General features: G+C 58.8%; 1 protein-coding gene across 1 annotated transcript in view; it reads left to right on the top strand.

Moving 5' to 3' along the window:
- CELSR3 (cadherin EGF LAG seven-pass G-type receptor 3) overlaps window positions 1-11,311 on the top strand; it is a 48,094-nt gene that overhangs the window by 5,183 nt on the left and 31,600 nt on the right. Inside the window, 7 exon segments of the mRNA XM_073787957.1 lie at window positions 1,516-3,391; window positions 3,394-3,445; window positions 4,004-7,656; window positions 9,211-9,861; window positions 10,290-10,515; window positions 10,742-10,857; window positions 11,198-11,286. Coding sequence (XP_073644058.1) covers window positions 3,280-3,391; window positions 3,394-3,445; window positions 4,004-7,656; window positions 9,211-9,861; window positions 10,290-10,515; window positions 10,742-10,857; window positions 11,198-11,286 — 4,899 coding nt within the window. The 5' untranslated portion in view covers window positions 1,516-3,279.

Raw genomic sequence — 11,311 nt, 5'->3', positions numbered from 1 at the left:
TAACAAATGTGGGTGGAATTGATGTGTTACGGAAGTGTCACTCAATTTTGGTCCAGGTGGGTGGAAAAAAATTTGGGGAAAGAAGAGCTAATAAGATGGTGGTGGTAAGGGTAAGGTGTTATAATCAGAAGGCGGGAGCAATGATATCCCAACAAGCAAACTTAGTACGTGGCTTAAACCAGGTGATAGAACGCCAACACAGCCAAGGACCTCAAGAAGGTAGCTGGAAGCCCTCTGCCGAATAGGTTAGTCTGCAGAACTGGAAAGCTAAAATCTTTTCCTACTATCTACTCAAGTTTAACCAGAGCAGATGAAGAAATAATGAATAACTAGAGGGTCGTAACTTTCTAGAAAGATCAAGTAAACACAGCACCCCCCAAAAAATGTGAGGCTGAATGTCAAAGTGTAGAGGAAGCTTTTGAAAATTTTTTTTTTTTCTCCTAGGAACTTAGCTGTATTTTCTCTCTTTTTAAAATCGAAGTATAGGGCTTCCCTGGTGGCGCAGTGGTTGAGAGTCCACCTGACGATGCAGGGGACATGGGTTCGTGCCCTGGTCTGGGAAGATCCCACATGCTGCGGAGCGGCTGGGCCCGTGAGCTATGGCCGCTGAGCCTGCGCGTCCGGAGGCTGTGCTCCGCAACGGGAGAGGCCACAACAGTGAGAGGCCCGCGTACCGCCAAAAAAAAAAAAAAAAAAAAAAAAAAAAAAATCGAAGTATAGTTGGTTTACAATATTATATTAGTTTCAGGTGTACAAAATAGGGATTCAGTTTTTTTGGATATCTTTTTTAAAGTTTGTTTTTGGCATCTTGATCTGTAAGCAATCAAGTAATAGATGCCATCCCAAAAAGGAATGTTTGCAGGAACCAGAGTAGTTGAATCCAACTATGCGTGATGCCTTTAGACTTGAACAATCCAATGGCATACAAGGACTCTCCCACGTGAATCAGCCAGGCAAGCCAATACCAACTGTGCACGAGGGTGTGATGATGCTCCAGCAAGTACTGAGTGAAGGGGCCCAGCGGCCCTAGGCTCTGATAAGGAATAGTCTCAGGCTAGAAGATCATCCAGTTTTCAAGCAGAAACCTTAGGAGCCCACCGATCTTGCGCTTACGCCAATAACCTAGGCAAGCGCCAGGCGCGCAAGAGCAAGACCCCCCCCCCCCCGCCCCAAGTAATCGATTTTAAGGAGTTAGATTTTAGCCCAGTGAGTTTGTCTAAGAAGAGCAGGGCAGGAGAGTTGTTATAAGACTGGCTAATGGTTAAGGTAAGGAGCTGAGAGGAAGTGAGAAGTGACAGATTGGAGGTCTTAGATGAAAGAACTGTTGGATAATTGAGCTGGATGGGTTGGCCAGGTTTTCTGGTCTGCTCTCCCAGCAGGGTACCCCTGAATTGGAGGAAGGAGGGGACAAACACAAGGTAGGGAGGAAAAGGCACGAGGAGAGGGGTTGAGATGTCCTAGAGGGCAGTGGAAAGAGGACTTGGAAAAAGGAACTACCTTGGTTTGTCTTTACAGGGAGCATTAGAAGCTGCCACTCGGGCTGGGGCACAGAGGTGAGTGCAGATGGAGAGGGAGAGGCTTCCTTGGAACAGCAGCCACAAAGAGGACTACGGTGGAGGCAGAACAGCAGGGAGTGACACGGAGAGTCATCTGCAGTCAACAGAGGTGTCAAGGAGAGCTCTAAGTCTTGCTCTCCACAAGGAGCATCAGTTGAGGGCAGTGCTAACCCTAGTGGAGAGAGCAGGGCGTAACTTCCTTTGGCCATGGTCCCTTTAAGCGTCAGCACATTTGTCCACACAGCCTCCATGACCTAGGGTGGCTCCTCCATCTCTTGGTTATTCAGAGCTCTGCACGGGCATCTTCTGCAGATAGCTTTCCCAGATCGCTACATTGGCTCAGGTGCCTCTTCTGGGACCCCAGCATCCCTCTCCCTAGCGTTCCACCTGTCTCCCTCCTTCGTTAAAGTTTTCTGCCCTCCATTCGCTAGACTGTGGACCCGGAGGGTGGGTGTGCGATCAGAACCATGTCTTTGGCTTCCCTCCTCCAGGCCCTACGCCGACTGAGCCCCCATCCAACCGAGTTCCGCCTTCGGCGCCTCTGCAGATGCTTCATTCTCACGCCCATAGGAACCCAGACCGTACATCCGGATCTGACCTTAGGTGGTCCTCAGATTCGGAGAAACCAGAGGGCACCACTGGAGCCCACCCACCCGCGCTCCATAGTCACTTGAGGCGCTTGAAGGAGGAACCCACGGGAACCCCGCCTCCTGGAAGCGAAGAAGTCGGGGGGGAGGTGGCTAGGAATGCGCCATTTGATTGGTTGGTGGTGATGTCATAGGTACCGTTTGGGGTGGGCCAGGGGCCTTAGCCGGGGGATCTCCGCTGGTTCCAAGCAGGAACCGCACCCCTTGGAGCGTTCCGTGTCCCGGCCCTAAACCCCTCCTCGGTCCAGGGACGCCTGCGTCCTCTGCTCGTGACGCTGCAGCCCACTGTCGCTGCTGCCTTTGCAGGCTGGCCCGTAGAGCACCTCCTGGATTGTCTCTCCGGGCTATTCTGGAACCGGAGGAGCCTCCTCCCCCCAGACAATGAGTCTGCCATGGGGGCGGAGCCATCCATTGTGCCAATAGAAACAGTGGCTTTCTGATTGGAACGCTCCTCCTTCACCACTCCCCCGCCCCCGCCCGTCCTCTGTGACGTGTGTTCCGCGGCGTCTGCCCATTGGCTAGCCTGGGTCGACTTGCGCCGAGTAGCATAGCGCGGGCAAAACTGAGATTCCGTTAGTGCCTACAAGGGGTTAAGGGACGCAGTCTTAGCGGGCGAGGGGCGGGGACCCTAGGAGGCCGGGCCGCAGCCGTGCAGCAATGCCGGGTTCCACGTGGCATTCCAGAGCACTCCAGAGACCCACGGCCTGGAGGCGGGAGTGTAGCTTCCAGTGGAAGAGCCCCCAACCCGGAAGACTGCTGGCGGCCAGCAAGGCAGGGAAGTTTGCTCCGGTGGGGCCCTCCAAACAAACAGATGGTCGCGACATGTTTCATGAGTTAAAACTCACTGATTGGGACCTCCCTGGTGGTCCAGTGGTTAGTACTCCGCGCTTCCACTGCAGGGGGCACGAGTTCGATCCCTGGTCGAGGAACTAAGATCCCGCAGCCAGCGCAGCCGAAAAAGCAAAAACAAAAAACAAACAAAGCGAAGTTTTGATCGAACAGTTAAGGCTGTTGTTTGGCCTGCTGGCACCCCAGGCCCCGTCCAGCCATCGTCCCCTCCGACCCCAGGATTCCACATGGTATCCCCGCCCAAGAGTCATGAGAACGCTTTCTCTGCACATCATGGGCACCAAATTTTCAGACCAAAATCCGGGACAGGGTTCGAAACTAGTGCTCAGGAAGGGAGATCCGCAAGCAGAAATCTGGAAGACGGAGCTGAGACAGCGCCCTAGGGGGAGGGATGCTGGTGAGGGCGGTGGCCACGAGGAGGGTGGAACCAGGGGCAGTGAAGCACCAAGCCCGGTTCAGGACCGCGGTTAGCACTTATGCTCCGCCCTCAATAAAGATGGCGGCAGTAACTTCGATATCCAGAGCTGCCATGCGCGACAGCCTGTACCATCGGATTTGGGGCTTCGGGGCGGAGGTGGAACGAACCATCGCAGCGGCCGGGAGCCATGTTGGAGCGGCGGGAGGCGGCAGCAGCGTCGGGGATGCTGTGGTGGGGGCGGCAAAAGCCGGGGCCGCTCCCCAAAGGGACTCTGGCCGCGGAGTAGATGGTGCCCAGAGGGTGGCGGCGGCGCGGAGCGACAGGCCTAGAGGCGGGGGACCAGGGCGGCGGCAGGGCCCCGGGTGGGGGCCCGAGCAGCGAGGCGGGCCCAAGGCCTGGACCCAGGCGGAGGACAGTGGAGGCCGTGTGGGGAAGTAGGGGGTGATGGCGAGGCGGCAGCCGTGGTGGGGTCTCAGGGGGCCGACCACCCCGCTACTCCTGCTCCTTCTCCTCCTCTCTTTGTTCCCTCCTAGCCGGGAGGAGCTGGGGGTCGGCGGGGGCCAAGGTTGGGACCCGGGGGTAGCTGCTGCTACGGGGCCAGGGGCGCGGATCGGCGGCGGAGCCTTAGCTCTTTGTCCCGAGTCGCCCAGGGTCCGAGAGGATGGAAAGCCTGACCTGGGAGTCAGGGAACCTGTCTTCGTGGGGCTCCGAGGGGGAAGGCAAAGCGACCAAAGCGGTCGAGGGCCCCCTGAGCAGCCGGGGTTGGGAGCGGAATATGGAGTCAAGACATTTGGCAGCCGCGGGCAGGAGACAGGACAAGGACCAGGGTCTCTGTTATGCTGGCGTCCAGAGGTCTCCTCTTGCGGGCGGACAGGGCCGTTGCAAAGAGATAGTCTGTCGCCAGAACGCCTTTCCCCAGGGGTCCCGGGCCCAGAGAACAGCTCTCCCTTCCCTTCGGACCTTCGGATTCGGCCCCGTGGTTCCCAGCCGGTGTTCTCCCAGAGGAATACTGGGACAGGCGCCCCCCAAAAAGTGGGAACCACGCACTGCTGCGGGGAATTGTGGGCGCCGGGGCGCAGGGGTCAGAGCGAGAGAACCGGGACATCCCAAGCGAGGAGGACAGGGCCCCGGCCGGACCGCCCTCCCGGGGCCGTGGGATCCGGCCCCGGGCTGGATTCAGCACCTCGCAAGGAGAGGACAGCTTCCGCATCTGTTTCAGCACTGCGAGAGTCCCGGACAGCTCCCGAGCCAACGCCCGAGCGCATGCGCTCCCGCGTCCTCTTCCGCCGCCGCTTCCTCCCTCAGCTCCCGAGGCCGCGCCCCGCTGGGGGCCCGACCGAGCATGTAGCCTGGAGAATACCCCCAGCGAGCCGGGCCCGCCCCCGTCGCGCCGCGAACCGCCACCCACAGTTTCCGCAGTACAACTACCAGGCACTGGTGCCCGAGAATGAGGCGGCGGGGACCGCGGTGCTACGTGTAGTGGCGCAGGATCCGGACATCGGCGAGGCCGGACGCCTAGTGTACTCGCTGGCTGCGCTCATGAACAGCCGCTCTCTGGAACTGTTCAGCATCGATCCGCAGAGCGGCCTTATTCGCACAGAGGCTGCTCTGGACCGCGAGAGCATGGATCGCCACTACCTGCGCGTGACGGCGCAGGATCATGGCTCGCCGCGCCTCTCGGCCACCACCATGGTGGCCGTGACAGTGGCCGACCGCAACGACCACGCGCCGGTATTTGAGCAGGCGCAATACCGGGAGACGCTTCGCGAGAACGTGGAGGAGGGCTACCCCATCCTGCAGTTGCGTGCCACAGACGGTGACGCGCCCCCCAACGCCAACCTGCGTTACCGCTTTGTGGGGCCGCCAGCTGAGCGCGCCGCCGCCTCTGCCGCCTTCGAAATTGATCCGCGCTCAGGGCTCATCAGCACCAGCGGTCGCGTGGACCGCGAGCACATGGAAAGTTACGAGCTGGTGGTGGAGGCCAGCGACCAGGGACAAGAGCCCGGGCCGCGCTCTGCCACTGTACGTGTGCACATAACCGTGCTGGACGAGAACGACAATGCGCCCCAGTTTAGCGAGAAACGCTACGTGGCGCAGGTGCGCGAGGATGTGCGCCCCCATACGGTGGTGCTACGCGTCTCGGCTACCGACAGGGACAAGGACGCCAACGGACTGGTGCACTACAACATCATCAGTGGCAACAGCCGCGGCCACTTTGCCATCGACAGCCTCACGGGCGAGATCCAGGTGGTGGCACCTCTGGACTTTGAGGCAGAGCGAGAGTATGCCTTGCGCATCCGGGCTCAGGATGCAGGCCGCCCACCACTGTCCAACAACACAGGCCTGGCCAGCATCCAGGTGGTCGACGTCAATGACCATACTCCTATCTTTGTCAGCACGCCCTTCCAGGTCTCAGTCCTGGAAAACGCGCCCCTGGGCCACTCAGTCATCCACATTCAGGCAGTGGATGCAGACCATGGAGAGAATGCCAGATTGGAGTATTCCCTAACTGGTGTGGCATCTGATACACCCTTTGTGATAAACAGTGCCACTGGCTGGGTCTCTGTGAGTGGTCCCCTGGACCGTGAGTCTGTGGAGCATTACTTCTTTGGTGTGGAGGCCCGAGACCATGGCTCACCCCCACTCTCAGCTTCAGCCAGCGTCACAGTGACTGTGCTGGATGTTAATGACAATCGCCCTGAGTTCACTATGAAGGAGTACCACCTACGACTGAATGAGGATGCGACCGTGGGCACCAGTGTGGTGAGTGTGACTGCTGTAGATCGTGATGCCAACAGTGCCATCAGCTACCAGATCACAGGAGGCAACACTCGGAATCGCTTTGCCATCAGCTCCCAGGGGGGTGTAGGTCTGGTGACACTGGCTCTGCCACTGGACTACAAGCAGGAACGCTACTTCAAGTTGGTGCTAACTGCATCTGACCGTGCCCTTCATGATCACTGCTATGTGCACATCAACATTACAGATGCCAACACTCACCGGCCTGTCTTTCAAAGTGCCCACTACTCAGTGAGTGTGAATGAGGATCGGCCAGTGGGTAGCACCGTGGTGGTCATCAGTGCCTCTGACGATGACGTGGGTGAGAATGCTCGTATCACTTATCTCCTGGAGGACAACCTGCCCCAGTTCCGCATTGATGCAGACTCAGGGGCCATTACACTGCAGGCCTCACTGGACTATGAGGACCAGATGACCTACACACTGGCTATTACAGCTCGGGACAATGGCATCCCACAGAAGGCAGACACTACTTATGTGGAGGTGATGGTCAATGATGTGAATGATAACCCTCCACAGTTTGTGGCCTCCCACTACAGAGGGCTGGTTTCTGAGGATGCCCCACCTTTCACCAGTATCCTGCAGATCTCAGCCACTGACCGGGATGCTCATGCCAATGGCCGGGTCCAGTACACTTTCCAGAATGGGGAAGATGGGGATGGAGATTTTACCATTGAGCCCACCTCTGGCATTGTCCGCACAGTGAGGCGGCTAGATCGGGAGGCAGTACCAGTGTATGAACTGACTGCTTACGCAGTGGACCGAGGTGTGCCCCCTCTTCGGACTCCAGTCAGCATCCAGGTGACGGTGCAGGATGTTAATGACAATGCACCGGTCTTCCCAGCTGAGGAGTTTGAGGTGCGAGTGAAGGAGAACAGCATTGTGGGCTCGGTGGTAGCCCAGATCACTGCAGTGGACCCTGATGAAGGCCCCAATGCTCATATAATGTACCAGATTGTGGAGGGGAACATCCCTGAGCTGTTCCAAATGGATATCTTCTCTGGAGAGTTGACAGCACTCATTGACCTGGACTATGAAGCTCGCCAGGAATATGTGATTGTTGTGCAGGCCACATCAGCCCCTCTGGTCAGTCGGGCCACTGTGCACGTCCGCCTGGTTGATCAGAATGACAACAGCCCTGTGCTCAACAACTTCCAGATCCTCTTCAACAACTATGTATCCAACCGCTCAGACACTTTTCCCTCAGGCATCATTGGGCGCATCCCTGCTTACGATCCTGATGTCTCTGACCACCTCTTCTACTCCTTTGAGCGGGGCAATGAGCTGCAGCTGCTGGTGGTCAATCAGACCAGCGGGGAGCTTCGACTCAGCCGCAAGCTAGACAACAACCGCCCACTGGTGGCCTCCATGTTGGTGACTGTCACAGGTGAGGGGCGGGGGTTAATCAAGTGAGCCAGTGACCTCAGCGTGTCAGGTCCTCAGGGGCCCCACAAGGCACTTCAAACCAACGAGGGATTTTTCAAGCCTTCCAAGAATCCCTTAAGCTCTGGGTTCCTGCACCCCACAGGATCTGCCTCACAGGTTAGGGTCATATAGTCTCTGTTTAGGGTCTTGGGCAGTCTCCACAGAACCCCAAAGATTCTAGGGCATTAGCAGACCCCATAAAGACTGTAAAGAACTGTCTGCTGACTGTAAAGAACTGTCTGCTTGTTAATCTAGGGATAGCTCCCCTCCCCCTGAAAGGCTAGAAGTCCTGGGGTAATGCTCTGGAGGTCCCAGGAAAAGCCAGCATAGACCAGTCAGCCCACACCACATCCCTGTTCAGATGAAGGGTTACTTTGGGTCTGGTATGACCCTCAGCCCATCTGTGGAGGAGAGGGAGGCCAGTAGTTTAGTGATTGGGAACAGCAGTTTACTCTGGCAGCCTCAGGCAGAGAGCAGACCTGGCTGCTATTGAAGGGGCTGACTAAGGCCCTGCCCTTTGGGGAAATGTCCAGAGGTCCACCTGCCTCTTTTCTGCAGCCATGTCCCCAGGCCTTCACAAGCTGTTCCCTCATAGGAGAGCGCAGGCAGGAGAAGCTCTTGCAGTCCTGAATACTGGAGGCTGAAGGGGTTGGGAGAGACTTTACCAGTGCTTATTCCCCAATTCTGGAGCATGGACTCCTGGCACTGCCAATGAAGGCACATTCATCCCTCAGTTCACTGGACAACCATCGCTGTTGGCCACCCAGTGTGTACTAGGGTCTGGAGACAAGGCATATAAGCACCTCATGCTAATTTCTGGGGGTGGGCACTGAAATCGCAGGACCCAGGTCTGGGATGATGGGCAGCTTGCTGATTCAAGGATGCTGAGGAGGAGGCCAGAGTCCAAGGCCCTCCTGGAGAGAGGGAGCTTGCTGACCCAGGGTTCTGGGGGATGAGGTTGAGTGGTCACAGGGTTAGGGACCCTTCTAGTGCTGGGAAAGCAGTTGACTGACCAGAGATAGGGGATGGGTGATCCCTGACCTAGAGGGATATTTTTGGAGGGCATGTTTTGCTGGTTCTGCAATGCTGGGGGATGAGGGGAAGGAAAGTCGGTGGTCAGTGGCCTTGGTTCCTCTTTCTGTCCTGATTGGCCTGCTGACCATGATAACTTGGGGAAGGGTGGGTTACTGATCACTTAGGGACCTTCTTGTGTGCTTTTGGAGGAATGACTTGCTGACCCATGGGCACTGTTGGGGCAGAGGGGGGGTTGGTTGATCCCTGGCTCAGGCCCTTCCCTGTGTTGGAGGGAGGCAAGAGGAAGCAGCAACTTGTTGACACCTTGATGCTGAGAGAGTTGGTGATCACAAGCTTCAGACCTCCTTGTGTCCTGGCATGGTCAGCCTGCTAACACAGAGGTGCTGGGGAACTGAGCAGTCACTGGCCCCAGCCCTCTTATGTCCCAGGGAGGAGCAGCCGCTGACCCCAGACTGACCACTTCCCCCACTTCCGCCTGCAGATGGGCTACATAGTGTGACGGCACAGTGTGTGCTGCGCGTGATCATCATCACGGAGGAGTTGCTGGCCAACAGCCTGACCGTGCGCCTTGAGAACATGTGGCAGGAACGCTTCCTTTCGCCACTGCTAGGCCACTTCCTGGAAGGCGTGGCCGCAGTACTTGCCACACCCGCCGAGGACGTCTTCATCTTCAACATCCAGAACGACACAGACGTGGGGGGCACCGTGCTCAACGTGAGCTTCTCAGCGCTGGCGCCACGCGGGGCCGGGGCTGGATCTGCAGGTCCCTGGTTCAGCTCCGAGGAGCTGCAGGAGCAGCTGTACGTGCGCCGAGCCGCACTTGCCGCCCGCTCTCTCCTGGACGTGTTGCCCTTCGACGACAACGTATGCCTGCGCGAGCCCTGTGAGAACTACATGAAATGTGTGTCCGTGCTGCGCTTTGACTCCTCTGCGCCCTTCCTGGCCTCCGCCTCCACGCTCTTCAGACCCATCCAGCCCATCGCAGGCCTGCGCTGCCGCTGCCCCCCAGGCTTCACGGGAGACTTCTGCGAGACAGAGCTCGATCTCTGCTACTCCAACCCTTGCCGCAATGGCGGCGCCTGCGCGCGGCGCGAGGGCGGCTACACCTGCGTCTGCCGCCCGCGCTTCACAGGTGAGCAGGGCGCGGGGCTGGGTGAACCTGCAGTGCAAGTGAGGATTGGGCATCACTCTTGAGCCAACCGGGGTCGATTTGGGCGCCGTTAGTCCAGAAGCGGTAGAACCTGGCCCAGAGGGAGCCTAAGGCCGCGAAGAAATAGGCTTTGGTGGGGCCGAGGTAGCGAAGGAGGCGTGGCCCTGGGCAGAGGCGGGGCCCTGAGGTCCGCGGTAGTGGACAGGGCGGGACCATGGGAGGGGCGTGGTCGCAGCCAGGCGGGGAGGGAGGGTGGGGTCAGGTATAACTAGGGGCTGCCAACTCGAGGGAGCTGGACTTTTCAGAGGTCTTGGCGCTCACCTGGAGCGCGTGGCCTTCGGAGGGGCGGGGCCCGCTGGCGCTTTGGCGGGCGCGGTCTTGACCGCCTCTGACTGCGGCTTGACCCCTAGGCGAAGACTGCGAGCTAGACACGGAGGCCGGACGCTGCGTGCCCGGCGTCTGCCGCAACGGGGGCACCTGCGCCAACGGGCCCGACGGCGGCTTTCGCTGCCAGTGCCCGGCGGGCGGCGCCTTCGAGGGTCCGCGCTGCGAAGTGGCGGCTCGCTCCTTCCCGCCCAGTTCTTTCGTCATGTTCCGCGGCCTGCGGCAGCGCTTCCACCTCACGCTGTCCCTCTCGTAGGTGCCCGCCCGCATCTGCGCGCCTGCACGCGATCCCCATTACCTTCAAGACCCAGATTCCTGACTGCCCCACCCTGGCGTCCCATAGGACACCGCCCCCTCCCCTCCCTCTCTCACCACTTCCTCTCTCACCCTAGCCTGGGTGAGCTCCCTCAAACCTTCTTGTCACAGGGATGGTGGGTGTGAGGAGGGGTCCGGCTTGTGACGCGCCCCACCCCCCCAGGTTCGCCACAGTGCAGTCCAGTGGGCTGCTCTTCTACAACGGGCGCCTGAACGAGAAGCATGACTTCCTGGCCCTGGAGCTCGTGGCTGGGCAAGTGAGACTCACATATTCCACCGGTGGGTGCCCCCGCGGACTAGTATGGGCGCGAGTGGGTGCATGTATGAGTGAGATGGCTGAGGGGTGCAAGCCCCACGGGCACACCCGAACACACACCTCCACGCCCAACAGACAACAGTGAGGACCACTTTCCCTATGGGAAAGCCCATCTCTCCACGAAGTGTGTGCTTCTCCTACCTGTCCAAAGGCACTGTGGTCCAGCCAGTGTGGCCACCAGTGGGGAGAGTTATCTGATGCATCCAGGGTCACCCTGGGAGTAGCTGTGCCTGCATGACTGGGTGGGAGGAGGAGGGGGACTTAGCAGCTCCAGACAAGCCTCCACACACATCCACCCCACAGGTGAGTCCAACACAGTGGTCAGCCCCACAGTTCCAGGGGGCCTGAATGACGGGCAGTGGCACACAGTGCATCTGAGATACTACAACAAGGTGGGCACCACCCTTGGCATGGGAG

Source organism: Tursiops truncatus, chromosome 10 (assembly GCF_011762595.2).
Source record: "Tursiops truncatus isolate mTurTru1 chromosome 10, mTurTru1.mat.Y, whole genome shotgun sequence".
Classification (NCBI taxonomy): domain Eukaryota; kingdom Metazoa; phylum Chordata; class Mammalia; order Artiodactyla; family Delphinidae; genus Tursiops; species Tursiops truncatus.
The sequence above is the reverse complement of the archived record's forward strand: the minus strand, read 5'-3'. Positions and strand labels throughout refer to the sequence as shown.